This window comes from Oenanthe melanoleuca, chromosome 2 (genome assembly GCF_029582105.1).
Source record: "Oenanthe melanoleuca isolate GR-GAL-2019-014 chromosome 2, OMel1.0, whole genome shotgun sequence".
NCBI classification, from domain to species: Eukaryota; Metazoa; Chordata; class Aves; order Passeriformes; family Muscicapidae; genus Oenanthe; species Oenanthe melanoleuca.
Window position 1 is genome coordinate 88,057,360 of NC_079335.1, and position 22,695 is coordinate 88,080,054.

General features: G+C 39.3%; 1 protein-coding gene across 3 annotated transcripts in view; it reads right to left on the reverse strand.

Annotated features, from left to right (window-relative positions):
• Window positions 1–1,287: 1,287 nt before the first annotated feature.
• The window catches only part of KIF13A (kinesin family member 13A), a 104,027-nt gene continuing 82,619 nt past the window's right edge, over window positions 1,288–22,695 (reverse strand). The window contains exons 23-40 of one of the 3 annotated variants that reach the window (XM_056483942.1): window positions 22,541–22,692; window positions 22,293–22,425; window positions 22,054–22,200; window positions 21,031–21,069; window positions 19,646–19,745; window positions 19,428–19,554; window positions 18,344–18,399; window positions 17,046–17,170; window positions 15,852–16,028; window positions 15,362–15,454; window positions 14,403–14,555; window positions 13,939–14,016; window positions 13,389–13,436; window positions 12,810–12,921; window positions 11,709–11,860; window positions 11,069–11,152; window positions 4,740–5,835; window positions 1,288–3,877 (exon numbers count right to left, since the gene is read on the reverse strand). In XM_056483942.1, the coding sequence (XP_056339917.1) occupies window positions 3,591–3,877; window positions 4,740–5,835; window positions 11,069–11,152; window positions 11,709–11,860; window positions 12,810–12,921; window positions 13,389–13,436; window positions 13,939–14,016; window positions 14,403–14,555; window positions 15,362–15,454; window positions 15,852–16,028; window positions 17,046–17,170; window positions 18,344–18,399; window positions 19,428–19,554; window positions 19,646–19,745; window positions 21,031–21,069; window positions 22,054–22,200; window positions 22,293–22,425; window positions 22,541–22,692 (3,159 nt within the window). In that variant the 3' untranslated portion in view covers window positions 1,288–3,590. The remainder of the gene's footprint in view (window positions 3,878–4,739; window positions 5,836–11,068; window positions 11,153–11,708; window positions 11,861–12,809; window positions 12,922–13,388; window positions 13,437–13,938; window positions 14,017–14,402; window positions 14,556–15,361; window positions 15,455–15,851; window positions 16,029–17,045; window positions 17,171–18,343; window positions 18,400–19,427; window positions 19,555–19,645; window positions 19,746–21,030; window positions 21,070–22,053; window positions 22,201–22,292; window positions 22,426–22,540; window positions 22,693–22,695) is intronic. The other 2 variants (XM_056483940.1, XM_056483941.1) reach the window with 2 other exon arrangements.

Sequence of the window (22,695 nt, forward strand, 5' to 3'; positions counted from 1 at the left end):
GGAGCGATGGAGGCACCCGCGGGGCGCTTCCCGGCCTTGCGCTGTCCCCGCTCCGTGCCGCAGCTCCGCGCACGTACGAGCTGGAATGAGACGCAAATAGGTCAGGAAAGCTGGACGGCGTTCCAGCGTATCCCTCTCTGCGGTCCACCCTCGGGCGATCGCAATTTACGGTTCACGGATGAAAACTCCGCTGCACTTGCACAGCAAACAATTATTAATTGTTTTTTTCATATAAGGAAAGCTGTATGTTTTTTTTTTATTTTTTTTGTTGCATAAAGAAGGCAGCGCCTGCTCTCATCCAGCCGCCTCCTCTCCACCTTCCCCCCAGCAGCCTTCAATTATGACGGTCCTTTCCAGTCAGAGATTTTGACACGTTTTCCCTCCTCCTGGAAATTAGCAGCTAAGCAGATGAAGAGGCTCCCAAAACATGTCCCCAAAGAAGGGAAAGGCTGAAAGGCAAGTCCCACCGCTCCCTTTCAGGTCCAGAGCAGCCTGTCCAGCCCCTGGCAGCTCCCGTCTCCCACTCCTGGGACGAGCTACCTGAGCCAGTTCACCTGAGGGAACACCAGAGGCTGCTCCCAGGCTGGAGCCGACGTGCCCTCACTGCACTGCTCCACGGCACTTGTTATTGTTTACAGAGCAGCAGCACTCCCTACTTCAGCTGCAAACTCGAAGGAAGCCTTTGGTGGGGGATGTTGCCACAGCGAGCGGTGCTGACTAAACGCCTGCGCTGGTGCTTGCTGGGCTGTGGCAGCTGTTCCCTGAGCACTCCGTGTCTCCATAAAGGCATGCATGCCCGGAGAAACAGCACATCATAAACTCCAAAAACGAGGTGAAGGCCAGCTGGTCTTACTTAGCATTCTAAAGACCCTGATGGTCAAAATCTGTTAATTCTGTGCAGATTGGGGAAACAAACAGGATAGCAGGTTTTGTTAAATGAGGGATTGACTCTGCATAACGTTACTGGTGTATTTTTTAAAAATTGAGATCTTGCTATAGACTGTACATTGTGCTTATTAGCCAGCGTATTTTAGCTGTTAGTTAATATTAAAAATAAGAAAAAAAGCAATTTGCAGTTGCACTATCACCATGATCTTCTTCCACTTTGAATCCAAAGTTCAAGACAGAAAAATCCTAGTCTAACACTGCTAACAGGAGAAAAATGGTTCTGTTTATGTACTAGAATTTTGAAGACACATCAGCCAAAGAACTTTCATTTTCCTATCATATCATTGCACTTGTTAGCTGTACTCCTTCTAACTTTATATCAACACAGGGCAGGGCATGTTAACATGCAAGGTTTGCAAAAGTACAAGTCTTTTAATAACAACAGAACTCATGCTGGCATAGGTTATGTGAAATGGGTACAGAAGGACACAAGGTTGGCTTGCTTTGGTCTCTGGAATATACAGATTGATTGCTTCAGAAAGACTGAGATAACTGTGCTCTTGGAATAGGCAATCATGCATTCTGTATTCTCAGCAGTCTGAAACAGTGAAGAGCCCAGCTGATGCTGGCTGATGCTAACCTGGTGTAACTGAATGTGTGCCATAAGAAAATGGCCACATTAATTTTCAAAATTGTTTGTAGTAGTCCTGGACAAATATGTTAATGCCAACGAGTAAGTAAATTTCCTAGAAGGTTTATAAAAAGATTAAACATCTAAACTTAACTGCAGAACACTGGGGTGTCTGGTGTTGACATGTGGCAGTGTTCCACAATTATCTGTGCCTGATAAAATAATTCTGCACAAAATCTTTTTCTATTACACTAGTTTCCTCCAGCAGCAGTGTCATTGATGCAGTGAGAGCAACTCTAGCTGGACACCAGAAGCATGAACTGTTCTGCAAAGATATGCATTTTACCAAAATCAATTAGCACATGAGAATCCTGTCTTAGAAGGGACAAAAGCCACAGCAAGGGCAAGTGCACTGCACTTGACAGCCCCTCCTTTCACTGCCTTCCCCACCACACTGCCCTCCTGGCTGCCAAGCATGCTGCAGCCAGCTGAGGCCTTTATATATTTAGCAATGTTCCTCTCCTGTCTGTCTTCCAGGTACTTGTCCCAACTCCCCTTGACCTGCATGATTCTGCTCTCCGACAGGAGTTCCATGGTTCCACTGCCTCTCCTTGGAGGGACTGGAAAAGCAGAAGGTGAGGAATGTGTATCCACAGAGGTACTGTTCTCCTCTGAGGCTCAGTGGTAACATGGGTTCATACCACACAGTCTTCCACTCCAGCCACACTATCCTTCAGCATTTTTACCAAGCCCTTCGAATCTCAGCAGCACCAGCTAGAAACAGCTCCCTCTGTTTGAGCATGAAGCCTAATTGTACCAAACAAAAGCAAAACATTTTTTTTAAATCCCAAGTAAACAGTCTGTATTCTAACACACAATAGGTCTGCACCAATTAAATACAGTATGGCAGTATATAAATTACAGTTCTTTACAGTAAATAGTAAAATACGAGAGTCTGCTTACTGTACACAACAATCAAAGAAAGAACAGCAGCTTTTCAGTAAGGTCCCAGGTATCTCAATCATTCACTTGCTAAGGAACAAAGAAATGATACAGCAGGCCATTCACTTCACTCATTTTTTTACCATGTTGCTTTACAAACATCCAGAACACTTGTACAAGCATCTACAGTATCTACATGTGGAACAACCTTCTTAGGAATTCATGAGCACCAGACATAAATCCCTCCATCATTCCCATTATTAAAATAAACTTTACAGATTAAAATTACTTTAGCAGGTTCTATTTCATCTTGATAATAAACCGGCAAGTAACAAGTGCAAAGTTTGCAGTCATGATCCATTTACTGCTTCTTTATTTCCCATTTCTCCCCACCCCACACCCAAAAAACCCAAAACCCCCTAAAAAAACCCAGAATGTTGTCCTCTCACACCCTTGCAGTAATACTGTTTCTGCAGTCAAGCTGCCCGGCTGGCTTTTGCTAACATGTGAAATGCCAGACTCATAGCTTCAGGCATCGTCAGTCATTCCAACACCAAGTCAGCACAGTGGCAGGCCTCTAGGAAGACAAAACATACGAAGCAGTTGGATATTTCAGTGTGCTTAAACACGGAAGGCTGCACGGTGCCCAGTGACTGAAAGAAACATGGCACCAAGTTACCAGTTAAAACATTTACAATAGAAAGATATAAACAGCAAATATGTCAGTCTAAAACAAGTTCTTTGGTAATTAAGAACAGCAAACCGTAGCGGTTGGGTTTTTCCTCCAAATATGGATTTACATCCTGGTTTTTCCTCAATAAAATATCTTTTGTTGTTTAAAATATATCTCCCAAGTTGTTGCGTAACAAATAGTCCAGTACCTCAGTTATCTACAATCAGCTTTAACTGTGTTTTAGTGTGCAGCCGCATCTGCCCACTGGCAGACAAACTATAGATACACATTCATATATATATAATATATATATTATTTATAAAAAATTAGAGAATTAAGTCAAGGACTCTAGAGAATACACATTCCGTATGGACAGGTTAAAATGTACAATAGCTTCAAAAATCCGTAAAATTTTCTACACAGTGATGCGTGTAGTAAGTGCAAAAATACTGCGGTTTAGTTAATCCAAGATTTCCTGTTTTCTTGTTTCCTAGAAAAAGCAGAAGCTGCTGCATCTCCTGAATGGCAGAGGACGTCTCCTCCTGTCTTGGGAGTGGCTGATGAGCCTTGAAGCACAGAACTCTTCCGTTTCTCCAAAGTGGAAGATGCCTGAGACCGGGAAGTGCTACTCCATTTCCTTGTGGGAGCTGGTGCTTTGCTGAGGCGCCCCGGACGAACGAAAACACCATGTCGTGGTTTGCAGTGGAAGTACTCTCTGCCTTTCACAATTCCATCGTGCTTCCCTTCAAGGGAAAGAAATTAACAGGATTAATGTTGGTGCTGCCACTAGCACATACAATTGAGGCACTGAAGTGTGAATAGCTTTGGTTATCTGTCAAATAGTCAAGATTATTCCTGCTGAGTGACAGAGCCAGATGCTCACCATACACTAGGGAGAATAAAACTTGGAAAGGAGGGCTTGAAATGGGACCAAAAAGATGATTTTCTAAAATACTGCTTTGTTAACTAACAGTTTAAAAAACCAAGCATGTGTTCATTTTCCAAAATAAACTGTCCTCAAAACCAATTGATTGCAAATCTTAAAATTTAGCTGGAGACAAACTTCTGGCATAAGTGATATTACCTATTAAACTACTAAAAATATCTTGAAATGACCTGAAGTGTTTCTATTGAAGTTTCTTAACACTTGCACAGCACTGACTTTTTCTAACCCCTCTGAAGTGAAGTTATGGAAAACCTATGCTCTGGAATTCATCTTTCCTCAGTGGAAAACAATAAATCTCTAAAAGCCACTGACAGCAAACCTATCTGACAAGTGACACACACCGTTAGAACTGTTCATGAATTTGTGCACACTGATTTTAAAAATCTGCCAATTTTAGGTTTTGCATGTTTCTCTGATCTGTAAAAACAGGTGGGTATCAATGGGAACTACCTCAACATGCTAAAGCAGAGCTTTTAGACAGTTAAAAATGGATCAGAGCATCCCTATAACCAGAGAGCTGAGAATTGGATGTATCACATACCAAGCTTCACGAAACTGGAGGTACTTCCCAGGACTGAACTGGAAGTAATTACTGTACTGTGACTTTAAAAACTGGTCACACTAGCTGCACAGACAAACCAGAACACATTTAGTCTTACCCAGCTGAACATTGAGTTCAACTCCAACCCAGATTCCAGCTGAAAAATCCACTGTTCCAACGTATCTCACTGTGCCCATCTTATTACTTCCAACACACACTTGCTCGCCCACGGCCACCCAGCTTGGCAAGACGTGGGTTTGATCTGCAGAAGCACCTTCTTCACAATCAGAACCATCCAAGTGGTCCTTCGTAATAAAATCGTCCGTGGAAGCATTGGGGTAAGTCTCAGGGGCTGAAGTGTCTTTCACCAGTCCAGAGCAAAAAGGGCTTTCCACAGCACCTGCAAGCCAGCTGTCACCTGCTGCTGCAGAGCTCTGCTGGCCCATGCACGGGCTCTGCCCCTTGCCAGGGCCTCGGGGTGACTCCGAGGCGCTCGCTCCGTTAGAGGACAGAAGGGAACCTGACTGTGGAGCTGCTGAATGGTCAAAGTCCTTCCCATCTTCAACACCCATGAACTCAGTAAAGGAGTGATCTTCCAGAACGTCCGTCGTGCGCTCAACTGTCACCTCGTGTGCTGAAAATTCAATGGTGCTCTTGCCATCCAAGGAACTTAGAGCTGAGAGGGATCCAGCTCTGGGTAGCTGCTGAGAGTCTCTGTCAGTGGCACTGAATGACAGTGGTACTTGCTCTGTTAAGGCACTGTTTTCTTTCAGTGGTACCACAGGTAATTTCTCTCTCGCTAACTCCTTTTCTAACTCTCGACATTCCTTGTTCAAAGAAGATGCTAAATCATGTGCAAGGGATGGTCCTGAGGGATCACTGGAGTCCAGCTCCTTGGAGTGACTGGCTAGCTGGTCTGTGCTATCACTACAGGGAACAAGCATGTCAGACAGGGTGGCATTAGAGGCACTGTGGGAAAAGTAGCCACTAGTGATGCTGCTAGTGGTGGGGCTGCGGGACACCTCCTTCTCAAGAACACGGGAGCCCATGAAGTCTGATTTAGAGGAAAACCACTCCCTGTTCTCCAGGCTAGCATTGTAAATACTGAAGTCGGCAAACTCCTCCGGGACATAAGGCCGGAAATTTTGAAAACTTTGTGGACTTATCAGTTTCTTATTAATGGCCTCTAACTCACTGTCTTCCTCCTCAGAGTCCTGCAAATGAAAAGAGGAATTAGGATTAGGAACCTGTGACAGTGAGGTTTCCAAAATAAACTAATCATCCTTGATTTTTTCCTTTCTGAGCATGGAGAAATATGTACCTTTAATATTCTTTAACTGAAGAATGGAAGACACCATAGAATAGAGCTGCTGGGAACATATACTATCTACATTGAGCTATTCATTTTTTAGAAAATAAATTCCAAATAGTTCAGAAAATTTAAAGCAATAAAAGTTACATATTTTCATCCACAACCTTTTTTTTTCCCCCATGATTTTTACTAATTAAACCTACTGAAGGTATTTTATAGAGTTAATTTACTACCAAGATAAACATAAATATGAATAGAAAAGACCTTACAGAGTCCATGCTGCAATACAGGTTATTCAAAACTTTGGGATTATTAAAACTTTGCACAGTGGGATTTTCTACTAACCTGGTATCAGCAAGGCTAAATAATTTTGCTTTCCCCAGGCTATCACAAAGATCAAATATTACAGCAAATCTTCAAGGAAGCATTTGCATGTATACATGTACGTGTTTGGAGGGAAATAAGTGACTCTAATCACCCTGGCAGAATTTGGAGGTGCCTCCTGAATTTCCCCTTGGTGATGTGTGGGGATGCACCATGATCAGACCACAGATGTGGCTTTCACAGAGTCCATCTGAAGCTGAGGACTTCAGTATGTAAAGATGAATCTGAGAAAGACTCCAGCAACATGGTAGGACTGTTCCCCCAAGATAAAATACTGCAGGCAGGACTCCACATAAATGCTTTTTTAAGTACTTCCTTTTTTATACAAGTATATGTCTTCATTTATATATGCAGGTATAAACATAGGTATATGTATACACACATATACATATTAAAAATTGTTAGTTTACAGAACATTTCCACTAGAAATAATTGTGTTTTAATAAAAATAATAACTGCTTAAGTCCTATAAAGAAACTCAAGCACCTAAGTTCCTTCATCTGCATCACAGATTTCAAATTAAGGCAGATCCTGTATGATATCTGAATTACCTGGATGCTTTCAGACACCTGCTGTGATTCACCAATGTAAAAGGAAAAGCAGAACAGTAAACCAGATGACCACAGAGTATCAACACATCAGGATAAATATCCTCTTGAAAATGTTTCCTCACTTCAAAATTGCCAAGACTGCTCAAATAAGTTTGCATAACAACACTTCAAATGCCCAGACAGGAAACAGATTTGCTCAGCTTGCCCATGTCAGAATAATCACAGAATTGTTTGGATTGGAAGGCACCTCTTGAGGTCAATTAGCCCAATTTTTCTCTGCTCAAGCTGGGTCAGCCAGAGCAGGCTATCCAAGACAGTGTCCAACTGGGTGGGTTTTGAGATCTCTACAACCTTCCTTATTCCAGTGTTTAACCTCACTCACAGCAAAGTGTTTTCTTGTTGCATCTTGTGATCAGATGGAATCTCATGTGTTTTGATTTGCCTCATGTCGGTCACTGGACACTGCTGAGAAGAGTCTGCCTTGGCCCATCAGGTGTTTTTATACATTGATAGATGCCCCTGTGACTATTCTCCTTAAGGCTGAACAGCTCTAGATATTCCAGTTTCTCCCCATATGTCAGATGGCCCTTAGCAGTAACAAGGTCTCATGTCCATTCCTACCATGTTCAAACTCATAGCAAATATAATTCAGTATTACCCATGCAGATTGGCCTCTTAAGATGACTCAAGATTTTCAATAATATTAATTTTTTGCTGGCACAGCTATCAGTATCTGAACAGGATGTGTCTACTTGTCTAAGTACAGCTGACAAATCTAATCACATTTCAGATTATTAATATTTGCTCAAGTAAAGGCTTGATATCCTTTGCTTCCTAATTTTCACAGCACTCTTTCAGAGTTATTTCTCATACAGAATTTGGATGGAGGCTTTAGTTTGCAATTATTTATTTCTCTGAAGAGGAGCAATAGTGTTACAAAACTGCATGTAAGACTAGTGAGTTTTATTTACAATATTGAAAAACTTGCTATTTACATCTGAAATCCACAGTTCCTTTAGAAGCAACGAAAAAAATTAACACCTGCTTTATTGAGACTATGAATACTCTTCCAAGCACTAAAGCCCTATGCAAATAATCTTTCTTGCATATTGCAGGATACCTCTTGAGGGATATTTTCTCAATCATTCTGCTTAATTCTTCTCTTTAGCCCTTTTTACTTGTGCAAAACTAAGTTTTGTTCTATGCAGAACCTTATAGTTTGGGGTTTTGGTTTTTTTTAACATTAAAAACTAAGAGCTTATGAAATACTTTCTTAAGTTGAAGTTATATATGGACTCCAAATTAATAAACATTTAACAAAGGAAGCTTTCTAGTTGATACTAGCTAAATGTCCCCTTGAGACCAAAAGGTATTTTTATAACAGAGTTCTCTGTGTCCGCTTTGAAACTTGCAGGATTCCACATCTGACTGAAAAAACCCCACCTTGGTAGTGTCCCTGTTCAGAATCAGACTGGATAAAAGGCTGTAACTAAGAAATGGCTCTACAGACATTGGTGAGTGATTAGGAAAGATTAAACAAGTAACTACAGTGTCAATCATGTGCCATTTCAGGGTTATCTGTCATCATAAGTGCAAAAGCTAAGGTACAGAGAACCGGTCTTCTTACTAGAACATGGGCTATGAAAAATGCTGTGAATAGGTGAGGAGACACCACCTTGTGACAAACAAAAGATGCCCCTGGTGGGGAAAGACAAATTTCCTTTCAGAGCTTCTCCTGAATTTCGTGATTAGGAAATCCCAGAAATGAAACAATTTCAGAGTTCTTCAAATTTCTGTGGATGTGAGATGTTGGGGAAAAAAAAAAAAAAGAAGGTGCCTTGTACGGTTCAGGCTATTGGTATAAATAAAGATAAAATATTTGCAAAACTGGTCAAGAAACTTCAGCAACTTTCCTGGGATGTAACAGAATTACTATAATGAAAAGCAGATTAAAGAACTGGTAACAGAAAGACTATGACAGCAAGAACTAATAAGACAAGACTACATATCAAGTTCTAGCAGTAAAAAGCAAAATAAGCAAGAGCACAGAGCAGCTTCTCTATATGTGCTTCATAACAAAGATACTGTGTCATTAAAAGTTAAAGCATCCCAGCTTTCAAATCCCTAAATTACACTTCTCGAGTAAACTCAACAAGTTATTTCCCACTTTACTAATTTAAAAATCAGTAATACCTAGTGTTTGCACCACTGGTGCCTCAATTTTTATTGCCCACTAGAAGAATCTCCTCTTAGCAAACCCTCCCTTAAACATGTTAATTACTGGGAGTATTTAAATACATCTAATATGAAAATATTTAATCTGACCTTAACATAATTCATTGTATTCCTGTATTATATAGAACATGCCCCTACATCATGCTGCTTTGATATAGCTGAAATATCAAGCATATGTAAATATTCTCTGAAATTTCAGGTTGAATACTCTATTTCAGGCCAAGTGAATAAAAATATTTTTTGTTAACTGCCTTTTTTTTTGCCTCCTTTGACAAATGTGTTTTGAATATTGGAATCCTCTAGCCTGGTTAAAACATAGGACTCACTGCAGCTCTGAAAAATGGGATAGGCTGGGAAGCCTACATCCTACAAATACTTCTTTCCTAAAGTAATAAAACCCCCCAGAAGCATAATTTGCTAAATATAACATCACAGGCTGTCTGGGCTACACAAAGTAGCCGTGTCAACCTCCTCCCTACTACCTTGCCTGTCTCCCCAGGACCCTCAAGGGTCTTAAAAGTCATCAGAGAGAGGACTAGATCCAAATGAAAACCTCTTGGTAAGTCAAGCCATCAACTGGGTGGATCAGTTCCCTTGATCTGACTTCATATGCAACCAAACAAAAAGCTGTGTTGATACAAGGGAGAAGTCAGTATGAGTCAGGCAGCTGAGAACTGAAAGAACAGCTCTTTCCATGGTCCTGTTGGCTGCAGCAGGTTCATAGTGTTCAGGGAATTAGCTCCCTTCTAGTTGGCAAAGCCTGGTGGCGGAATGTTGCCCTTTTCTAGCTCTGAAAGCTTCAGCATATCCGTGGAAAGCAGCACAGGCAAGTGCCTGGGTTAATTCAGGGCATGCATGGGGTGGGACTTTGTTTTCACTCAAGGCATTAAAACCGCCCTCAAGTTGCTATGGAAAGTTTTGTAACAATTTATTTTCCAAGGGACGTTTTTTCAACCCTCTAGAAGATTTTTTCTTCCAAATACCTTCATGCTATTTGTATCAGTGACTCAGTGAGAGTCAGCACATCAGCTACCTTATGGAAAATTAACATGATCAAGAATAAAACAGTTGCCACCCAAACCCAGCAGCCAGGCTTCAAATATATACACCAAAATAGTCAGGATACTTTGGTCTAACAACCTAGTAAACAGCATTAGAAATCCTGAACATTTTTTTTTTAATGGATATATAGTAGGAATGAAAATAAATGTTAAATAGGAAGAATCCATCACTGCACTTTTGTGGAAAAGTGTCCCATAAGACTTACAGGAAATAATTCAATGGTTCTGAATTTTAAATCCAAAGCTCTGATTAAAGCAAGTATTTGCAGCCACGTTCCACAGCCCCAAAACCAAAACAATCATACAGCAGAAATGATGATACACCATTTGTTGAAGCAGCAGTGAGAAAAGGATTTAGCAGGTGAAGATCAAAACAAAAGCCCTCCACCTCAATTTCCACCTGAATTATGATGAAGACAGGCTGCAGGTTAATTAAGAGCAGCAATCTTATTTTAGTCATATTACTTCCATGTCAGGCAATGAGAAGCTTTTCATAGTGTACCCACACCTAAATGCACGGTTACTTACACCAAATGGGATCATTCCATTTACTCTGGGGTATAGTCACAAAATCTAGGTAACATACAAGGTATATTAGAGTGACAACAGCATTGCTCACTAACATATCCTTTACTCCCTGTTAACATTACAGCCTCCCCTCTTCTCCCACCCCACAAGACAAATGACATATAAACATTAAAACCCAAAACAAAACAAAAACAAAACACCAAACCCCAGAGGAGTTAGCTCCAGTGACAGAATGCATTTGCAAGCCAGGCAACCATAACCTACAATCAGCCACAAGTGGTTATTTCCACCTCACAGCTTCTTTTTCCTGCTGCAGTAGTGTGGATGCCTCAAGCCCACCACCAGGCTTTGAACCAGAAACTGGTACAAAACTTACAATCTTCTCCTCAGGCATGCTGCTGGCACTGCTTCCTGCAGGCACAGCACAGCCAGCACAGTGCACCTGAGATGGAGACATGCTCTGCAAAGGTTGAGACACACAGCACATCACACACAGCTCTGACCACAGTGCTAAGTGAGTGCCAAGTTAGAAAGCTGTGAAGACATGATGAAGGTGAAACACCCATGCTGGCCATACAGACACCAAAATTCAAGTTAATGGGTAAGGGAACACATGCACTCCTCCCAGAGTTTGAGGGTGAGGAAAAAAGGCCAGAATTATAACCACCCTGGAATAGTTTCACAGAATTACATTTGATGTATGGAAAAAATCCACACCAACATCTTACTAAAGAATAAAAAAAAAATTAAAAAAAAAAAGGTAGGTTACTACTACTCTAAAATAGAAGTATCTTGTAAAGGAGAATACATATCAAGAAGTAAAAAAACCAAACCCAAAACCCACAAACCCTGCATTCAGGTAAAAAACAAACAGCAAAACTCCACCACATATAAAGAGTGGTCTGAATAATTTTACCAGAGAATTACAAAATTCTGTTGCAACAGATGCAAATGATTTGCCAAGTACACAAAATCACTCCACCTCCCTTAGAAAAGCAGGTGGTTTCAAAGATTACCTCTTGACTAAGTAGAGGTCGGCTTTCAAGTGGGGTCTTCCTTTTATGTTCCTCTTTCACTGGCATTAAGGGCTTGAAAAACTTTGGTGGCTGGGGAGAAAATGCTTTAAAAGGGCTGGCCATTAAAGCATGGGAATTCTCTGCTACAACACCTAGGTATAAAAGCAAAAATAGTGTATATTTCAGTTCTTCATATCCTGACTGCAAGAGCATATTTCAAAATAACTGAAGGTTAAGCCATGCAATTGACAAGTTGCTGGCTACATAAAAATGTCAATATTTTAGTATTTAACCACTGGTCTAGGCATGAAATAATGAAGAGCTCAGTGACATCCTCAGAGAAGTCTGGAAACAGAAGCAAAGCAGAGAAGAGCAGTATCTGCACTCTGCATTCTGAGGCTCCAACATTTCTACTTTTTATCTTGGTCATAAAAACAGTAGGAAGTGTCCTTGAAACTAGAACTGAGAAACTCTTTGCTTCCTATGTCTCACCTGACCTCTTCCTACAACAGTAGAAATCTGCCCTGTAACCAAGCCAGCCATCTGGAACAGCCAGGATGATCAAAAAGGAAATTACAATCAAAGAAGGGATGAAAAAACCCCCAGTGTCACTTTATTGCAGCAGTATTTCTATCTGTACTGCCTGGTCGATGTGATCTGAAAGAAATAAGGCACCTGTAACACACTGACAAGGAGGCACAGCCAATATCCACATATCATCACTAAGGACAATTCCCACTTAAAAAAAACCATCCTCATCTTCAAATTCATAAAATAACAGCAGCTGCTTTTTGTTCTTTTGTGTGTGTGTGTGTGTGTGTGTATTTTTTGTTCTGTTTTGGGTGGGTTTTTTTCTTCTACAGTTTTGATTTATATTTAGCATGTTCTGCCCTCCTCTTGGTTTTTTGGGTACCCTCAACTTTACACCTTCCTTTCCTGGATGTCTTATGCATTTCTCCCTTTCTTTCCTATTTTCAGATTATGTTGAACTCCTTAAGTAGAAGTAGATTTGTCAGGAAAAGAGCACTGGGAACTTAAATTTCAGTTTAATGCAGTAAATAAGAATCCACCAGCACTGTCATTATGTATATGAAATCTCACCACTGCCATCTTTGCTCTTGCGAGGTGACTCCCTGGGCAAAGTACCATAGCATGATACATCTTGATAACTGGAACAACAGTCAGATATATCTAGGTGACTTTCAGACCAACCCTAAAAAAACAAAAATACATAAATCTGCATGATGATGCAGGCAAATATGGAAAAAATAATAGGTAAACTCAGGTATTTGTTTTTAATAAAAGTCAACCAAACCCTACAAATCAAAGGTGTGTCAATTACTGGCTTCAGACAATTTTCCAGTCACACAGAAATGGATTTTTTAAAAGCTAATTAGCTGGTCAGTGAAGTATTTAAGGTTTTACTCTGTTTCTCAAATATCAGTTTATATAATTATCATATGAAAAGCAGAGAAGGACAAAAAGGTTTAATGCAAAATTATATGTAATGGGTGCAGAATTTTGAAGATACGCTATGTAAATCAACTGCTTTAAATACTACTAAAGGAAAATACTATTTCTATTTTCCTGGGGTTTTTTTCCCAATGCTCAAACACATCTTGCTTCTGGTGGAGGTGGGAAATCTGGGAATGTGAGCTGTTTGTTGCTATGCTTCCATACCTTGTCATCTTCATCACAGGCAGAAAGATCCAGTCGACTACAGGACACCTAGGGAACACCAAGAGACAATGACAAAATGCCTGTCTTTTATTTGTGAGATATAATACCTTGAGGAAACACTATGACCATTTAGTCCTAATAACTGTTTTGCTTTTTTAGATCAGATTATGTCTAAAGACATCTATGTTTCTGCTGTGTGAGTGTGTGAGAGAACACATAACAATGGAAACTACCCCTTATACTGTGAAAAAAATTAAAGTGACTTGGAGGTAAACATAATCTGAATCAGGGCAGTTGTCATCCTGAACTACTTCCTAAAAGGGTATCCTTGTAAAAGGAGAAGAGTTTCAACCAACCCTCCCTCTCCCTGTTAACTTTGTTATCTGCTAGGATGGACAATTTTGGGAGGGGTTTCACCTCATGACCACTTTCCCACAGGCTGGTTAGTGGCAGCACAGAGCAATCATTAAACTATCTCGTTGTGCAAGCATTCCATCAGCACACAGGGAGCAGCCCCTGCCCCATCATGCTAAGGATGAAGGACCCTTACATTGTGCACGTTCGGAGTGCTGATGCTCCTGCGGATGTTCCTGGCTTTGGTGGAGAGCGCCTCTTTGACAGTGACTGCCTGTGTAAAGAGAACAAAACACTAATAGCAATGCCATGGTCTCCTCAGGAGAACTCAGCAAGCAGGATAGGCACTTCTTCCTTTGAGTGCAGATAACAGCAGCAATCAGGGTTAGCATTCACAAATTTTAATTTGCACACACAACCACCAAAGCTTCTGTCTGAAATTCATTCTTTGGCCTTTGCTTGTTTAGGTTCTGAGTACCACATCATTGCCAGCTTTAGTTACACCATCACTGGAAATTTGTATATCACAGAAGTAACTTAGCCTTCCATTTATTTGTCCAATGATCTCTAAAACAACCCAACACAGTATTTTCAAAAGATCATCTCTTCTTGGATTCTCACAATCCAGCTCAAAGGGTGCAAGAAATGCCATTTCCTTGCCTGTCTTAGTCGTTCAAGGCTCAGAATGTTCTCCACTTGCAGCACACCACGTGTGTATTTCTCAATGTAGGTTTCACCATCGGATGTGCCCTCATTCTCACTCCTTGCAGCCATCAGTGCTAAGGTCTCACGATCCTCAATTTCTTCTGTAGCCTGAAGTACAAAATACACCATTCAAGGTTTCAAAAAGGAAAGTCAATTGTTTCAGCTTACTTTTTTAGACCAGTTCAATCCAGAAATTAATTTGGATTGGGCAACTTAATTAGTAAACCTAATCACAGTCAATGATCCAGAGCCATTCCATAGAGATACAAATGATGCTGAAGAGATCAAGCTTAGGAGAAGTTTTGAGCATTTCCTGTAGTAAACACACTTTTAGAAATAATGCATATATAACCTGAAACTGTGTATGTTAAGGCTCAAGTAATGACAACTTCCTGGGCAAGGAAATGCAATTTCCTTCCCAAATCTTCAAATATGCTGTGATTTCCCTAGTTTAAATTTTAAGTAGCACAGCAACGAAGTGACAAGTACAGGATTTCATTTATGTTTTCATTTGTCCAGTTAGTTTACTTTTAAAATTTACAACTTGTACAAGCTTTTACTATAAAAAGTAATTTATATTCCTGTGAACTCAGATGCCCAGCTATTCTGTTTTCACAAACCTGAATATTCCTCTGAGTACTCTCTATATTGTCCCTGCAGACACTAATGGGCTTTCAAAAATAACTCTACTACAACAACTCAGTTAAACACAGTAGAAGAGAAAATAAAATCCCCACAGTTTTCAACTGTTTAAAGATAAACATGATCTCACACTGAACTTCAGTTTATCCACTTTGGCTAGCTGCCTCATACCAGCAAAGCAGGACATTTACTTTCTAATCAGTATCATCCACTGCAGTAGGTCAACTCTGTTGGTTTCTGTGAATTTGCCAGAGAAATACAGTATGATTTACCTTTGGTATATTGGATACTATTTCATAAGTCACTCCACAGGCATAATATATATTTTTCAAGGATATTCTCCTTTTCAGGCTCTGGGTAAAACTCTAGAAAGAAAACAATTTTCAGTTACTGTTTTGATAATTATTATTTATGACACAGTAAGAAATAAAAAGATGCAATGCAAACTCTAATTATGAAGTCAATCAGAAACATAATTTATTAAATTACTTTTTTTAGCATTTATAATATTATAAGCACTCTTTACAGCACTGTGCTCAGTATACAATTCTACTAAGTTAAATCAGTTGAAAAATGGACAGTTCAAAGAAATATACCAGTACACAGCTTCACTGCAACCTACAAAAACCTAGTTTTAATTTCTCTCTTGTAAGAACTGGGGAGACCAGACTCACAAAATTAAGCAAGCAGCTAAGAAAACACATTCATCAAATTAAGAATATGAAACAAAACAAGGAATAAGAGAATATATAAACTTATTACCTGCTTGTTATAAATGTTGGCTGCAATTCTTTTGCGTAATACCAGTTCCATTGCAGCAGGGTGACTGAGCTGCACAGTAGTCTTCACTATTAAGTAAATTCTCTCATTCTGAGGCGTTACCCTATTCAGGTGCACTGAATCATGGACAGAAGAGTCCCAGGCAGCAGTGGCTGAAACCTATGCAGACAAATTAAGTGGAAGAAGGAAAAAGAAATCAAAGATTCTATTATTCTAATAACAGGCATCATTTACAATGATTTATCATGAAGTAAAACAATTCCTTAATGAGAGAAAAATCACAATCATTGAACAGAGTGCAGTCAAGCCTCCTTATCACAATAAGGATATTATCAGAAGAATCATAAGAGGTGTAAAGATACTGGGGAAAACAATCATGACCACAATCCCTGCACTGTGCAAACCCTGCCCCAAAAGGAAGTCTTCACATGGCTGCAGACAGAAAGGAAAGCAGAAGAAAGACTGGATGAAGGAATACACATCCGACTGCTATTATATTAGAAATATATTAATTTAAATGTAAAATCTTCCATCTATGTTGGATTAGGTTATAATGCCCAGAGAGATAAACCTGCACCCATTCTGCAGAACTTTTTTTCCTTCCCTCTGCCTTCTCCCCAGCTTTAGCATCCCCTTTATTCTGGAAACAGTGTCTTAACCAATGGCCTGAGTAGATGCATGACATGGAAGGAGTCACTTAAGAAATTCCAAAATTGATTCAGAAACATTAATTTCCAACATTTCTCAAGCCATATATTTAAAAAACAGTAATTCTGTACTACAAATGGAAGAATTTTTATTTAAGTATTAAGCTTTGCCTAGCGCACACAATAAAACAAGTTATTTTCTCTGAAGAGGTAAGAGCCTGCAAGAGGAATGATGAAGGGGTGAGGAAAGCAGGAAAACAGATTTTGAGTCAGGCAGTTGAATTATTCTTTGCCAAAAGAATAGACTTGTCATCTCTGAATTAAGGCAAAATAGTAACAAGTCATATCCTCTTAAATTCTAAATAAATAGGCCAGAAAATAACAGCATCACTAGATACAGATGGTACTTCAAAGACAAAAAGGTAATAATGATAATAGTAATTAATACAAAGAAGCAGGAAATAAAACATAAGAAGAAAGCATTTACACAAGCTGCAGTTGTCAAGAAGGAGGCTTGCTAACAATTTACCTCATCATCACTGTGTTTTATGATCGGCAGATAAAAGAATGGGCTCCCATGCTCCTTTGGTAGTATTGAGTTAACTCCTGATGCATGGGGACCTATAAGTTGTTCATTGGCACTGAGGTCATCAGCTAATGAAACAAATGTGCAAAGAATGAAATAGTTTTATACCAAAGGATATGAATATATAGAGGCAAAGTTGTAATACAAAGTTGTAATAAAGGCCTACTCATATTTCATAATACATTTAATCCTACTTAATCTTATTACTATGCAGCATTTTGAAGGTGATTTCAGCATACAAATGAAATTGAAAATAGCAGTTCTGGCTACATTTCGCTTTTAGCTAAACAAACAAAAGGTGTGCAATGACACAATGAACCTGTTTAAATATCCTATTTGATCTTTTGTCTGCTAATCTCTACTGACAGTAAAAAAAAAAAAAAAAAAACCCAAAAAAGAAAAAAAAAAAACAAAACAAACAAAAAAACAAAAAAAAACCCCAAACAAACAAAAAAAAAAAGACAAAAAAAAACAAAAAAAAAAACATTTTATGTGCACACAGATAAAGGAAGAGGGTATTTCACTTTCCAAAAGCAGGTATTGATGAATTGCCTATATAAATATGTAGTCACCCACTCCAGTGCTGATGTGATATGGCCTATGGATACTCTTGTACTTTATGTTCAGGTTTATAATTAGACTTGCTTCCTAAACAGTCCTTAAATGTGGAGCTACCTCTAGTCTCTTGTTACACTATGTGTCTATGCCTTAAGAATATTTATCAATATTCTTCTTGCATTTAGAACTAAATATCTTCCAAGGGAGAAGACTTAGATTTTGTATAGAAAGCTCATTATAGCCCTAACACAGTGTTCATTGAATGAGCTGTTTAAGACTCTACAGATACATCAGTGAAAGCATTGGGAGATTATCTATCAGTGCTTTAATGACATGTGAATTCGTACATCAAAACGATTACAGGATTTTCCTCATTTGCTGTTTGATTCAAACTAAGCTTGCCTTCCTACCATATTTTCTGTTGTACAGTCTATCACTGTACTTCTGTCTCGCCTGACTTTAACCCTTATTCTAAAATAATTGTGCTTAATTATGCCAACATACACAACCAGAAGAAAAAGCACTTTACAAGCCATATCAGACAGTGTCATTGCCAGGACTTGTTTGATTTCTTACACCTTTCAGGTTCATTCTTCCATTTAACAATTTATTGACCCAAACTAACCCCCATTTTCCCCTCCGCAAGGGGAAATCTGCTTTATTAATCTGCTTTTATAACATACCATTCAGATCAAGGAAGAGGACAGGTATATGTGTTTCCATTCCTGCAGGTGGAATCCTGAAACAAAACAAACTGCTGGCAACAAAGGCGGCAAATTCACACCTAAGCTAATTTGGGCAAACAGATCCCCATGGAAAATATTCAATAACTGTAACCAATGGCTAAAGCTGTCAACATTTTGATGGCTACTCTGAATGCCTGTGTGGCACTGACAGCATTTTGTTTATCTGTACACAGAGCTAAATCTAGAGCTCTGCCAAAACTCAATTCACACCACACAGCATGTGGCAGTTTCTGTGCATTTTAAACATCATGTTCTGTTCCTTATGAAGTTAACTGGTTGTAGTCATTTCATATATGAAGTCAGCAACCCTCCAAATAACTGGTTATGTAACTACTGGCAGTCTTTATATCCATAAACACACTTTTAGCTATAGGTCCACAGCACACCTTGGGTGGATAAGGGGAAAAATGGCGAGATAAGAGTATTGCTACATTATTCCCTGAATACTATTGGACACATTAATGTACACTTAATTAGAGGAGTATTTCTTGTCCACATTTTCCCAAACTTAACATGTTGCATTCCTCATTTTTGCATATTGGCTCCAAAGATCTTAGTTAAAACACAAATTTAAATGAAACTAAAGAGAAATATATTACAAATTCAGAAGAAACAGAGAACTGATCCATTGAAATCAGAGTTTCTTTTCTCCACCCTTTATCAATGACATTATCATGTGTTCTACCATTCATCTTTCAATCATTCCTTTTCTGAAAGGAATCTAACTACTGGATAATTTTCTCAATTGTATAAAGTTGCAAAATACTGTACTATATTCAAAGATGATTTTCAAACCTTGAAAGCTATTTCAAAGCTACTTTATGTAATACCTTAGCTAAGTAAACCTTTCTTACATTCAGAACAGCATCTGACCTTCTAAACTTTCTGTCAGCTGAATGCAGTTTGTATTTGTATGACAGGAGAACACAGGAAGCTCCAAAACATCCTTAGATTTGTACCTTGCAGCATGCACGGTTTATGTACAAAAAGCTGGCAACTCCAGTGGCTTTTCTGAACGTACCAATTTGCGGGGGCACCGGGAATTCCACTGCCTGGTGCTGGAACAAACACTGCATTCCTCTCTTCCGTCAGCCCTACCCACTGCTCCACCAGCCGGGCTTCTCGTTCTATATCATCCTCAGATTTTTCTACAGTGGAAGAGATTAGGATCACAGATGAGATGCCCTTTCTGTGGTATAGGGCATAAAATACTTATGACAGAGACTTCAAGCTGCAAACCTTGTTTGTTGCTGATCTTTTGGATCTGCTCATCTAGGTATTCTCTGCGTTTTATTAATGCATCAGACCACCTTTCTCGTACACAGTTCAAATCTTCTTCCTAACATGGAAATAGAGAAGAAAGTCACTAGACTGTGTGGGTGACTGAGGCAGTGAATTTTGTGGTAATTTAATCAGAATTTATATTAAATGGCTTGCACAATGCAGAAAACTTTTCTCCCCCGTATGACATGCACACCGATTAAGTACCTCATCACCCATGAAGGGAAGTTTGTTTTCAAGTCTCAGATTTCAACAGGAGAAAAGAAAATGTGACTGCCTTTGCTGCTGAACAGATTAGACACCACGGCTAATTACCCACAGAAGTGGCAATCAAACTTTTGAATAGCATATGGAAGAGGAAAACCCAGTATTATCAGTTGATTGTAAATTCTCCTGAAGATTAGACAGGTCAGTACGCCCTCAAACCTGCACAAAATTCCATTGCTAGCAGCTGCTATCAGTGCAATTAAAAGATTCCTCATGCAAACAAAACCCATCATGCAATCATGCTTTGTGGTATCACAGGAAAATCTGGCTGGTTCTTCTCTGTGATATGTCAGGAAGCGCATAAACAGCCCGCAAGAAGTTAGTACCTTAAACTGTATTTTTGAGATTACTAGGAAACTTTATACATCATCATAAGGGATGTCAGAATTCTCACCTAACTGTTTTTACTTCTGTAGGACTGCCTATTAGAAAAAGTCTTCTATGTAGAAATCTGAAATTTATTTTACTTTAGGGGAGATTTTCTCTTCTGCTCTTTGTCACCCTTTAAAATGAGTCTTCTGTTACACTGTCTAAATTGTGACTTACAACACAGAAAAACAGTGTCAAGGGTGGGTTTTGTGCAGATAAAAGAAAATTGCTTCACTGAAGCTTCTGTAATACCCCCTCATTCACATCCTCCACTCTCTCTCACTCAAGCATTTCAGAAAACTGCACCATGTAAAAGGTTATGATACTCTCTTTAGAAAACAAACAAAATATCCTATGGTCCTATCCTATAATTTGCCTGGGAAAAATGCCTGAAGCTGCCAGCTCTTTTCCCTGTGATATTAATCGGAAACTACTCTCATTCTAAATTAAAGTTTCAAAGCTTTTATTCCCATAGCAATTCATGTAGCCAGTTAGGAGAGTTGACTGCAGAGTACTAGAGAAGAGAAGACACTGTAGGAGTATAAAGTCACAAGGTAAACTGAAATAGCAGTGTTTCATAGCCCAGGTAGCCTCTGAAATGCACAGCATGTGTGTCAAAGCCGCTTTTGCTTGTTCATTTGAGAGTTGCTGGCCATTAGCATTAGCTGTGCCCCATGCCGCAGGATTGACAGCAACAGCAGCAATACCTGGTAACTATCCATATCACCACCATCATCCTCCTCCTTCTGGTAGGGGAAAATACATTTCGTAAAACACAAAAACCCATGCATTTCACTCAACAGAAATTCACAGAAATAACCCAAAACATGAATACCAACATTTCTGCCACAAACTTGTAAAATGTTAAAACCACAACACTCAAATTACTAGTCTTATTAATAGATAGAAAGATATATTTTCATTAGACTGTAGCAGGTCAGCCATGATTTGAGTATTAGTAAATATATTTATTAAAAAAATAAAATAATAAAAAACCCCACAGAATCCAGTGCCAGAAAAATGACTGAGTAAGCAGACCACTAATCTCAAGTTATACAGTTTCACCTGTATCCAAGGTTAGAATTATTTGTGGAACTGAAGGCAAACATTTAGACAAAAGGCACCTTGCTTCTGTGGGTGGTTCATTCCACTTGCTCTTTGCCATCACTGCTAAAGCCATGCATTATTTCCAATATGAATTTGTCCAGTATCAGCTGAAATAATTATGCTCCTTAAGGGCTTCCTTGGCTATGTGGAATAGCTCTCCCATTCAGTGATGACTGTTTTTGATTATCAAATAATTATTTTGATTATCAAATAATGACTTGGTGCTTTTCGAAAAGCTAAATAGTATCTCACTACATTTTCTCTACTAATTTTTTTTTTTTTTTTTTTTTTGCTTTTCCCCTCCTCAATTTTCACCATCCCTGGAAGGTGAAATGGCACTAGGAATCTAGTATTAATTACCTCTACACACCTACACACAAAGGTAGAAACAATTTCCATATTCCTTCTGTTCTACCACACCAGTACTTTATCAGTCATACACTGAGTTACAAGCAAAAAAAAAAAAGCAGGTTTAGCACCACAGGCTCACGTTACATGTATTAACCTCAAGCACATGTAAAACTGCAAATCATGTACCAGTGTGCTAAGGTCCCTTTTGGAATTATGTTGGGCTAGGTCTAGAACAGCAGAACCCCATGAAATTGAGAAATTAACTGCCTCACCTGGTAGCTGTCCAAGCCCCTTTGCAGTTTGGTTGATCTGGCAGTCACCCCACCTACAGAGACTGAAAGAATTGCCTCTACCATGAGAGGCAACGTTCCCGAATGCTGCACGGGTTTCACCGTCACCTGAACTCTGCGAGAATGACCCTAAGTAGGAAATTCAGAGGGAGAGAGAAACTAAGAATAAAATTTCAAAATCAATTTAAGCATGAATAAGATGGCAAGGAAAAGATACATACCTGCCTAAGCTGGAAAATTCCCCCTGTGTTTACATCTTTTGCCTGATGGAGTTCCACTGCAGTGTATTCTCCCATCTCATTCAATTCTTGTATGGAAATCCACATTTCTATTCTTCGAGTTACTTCATTCCATCTAAAAAGACATCCCCATAAAAACTTATGGTTGCCTCCAAGTGCCTTTGTGCACCACAGATATGAAAATACTTTTAGCAAGTTGATGGAAGCATTCACTTGTAATTTATTTGTACCTGTCTCTCAGTGTCCTAGTTTTTGCATGAAGAGAATCAACTTCCCAAACAGAGCTGCCATTGCCAGTACACCTGTGACCCCACACCTCAATAGCAAGAGCTCCTTCTGAAATGAACTCCAAAAACTCCTCTGTGACATTCACCACATAGTCCTG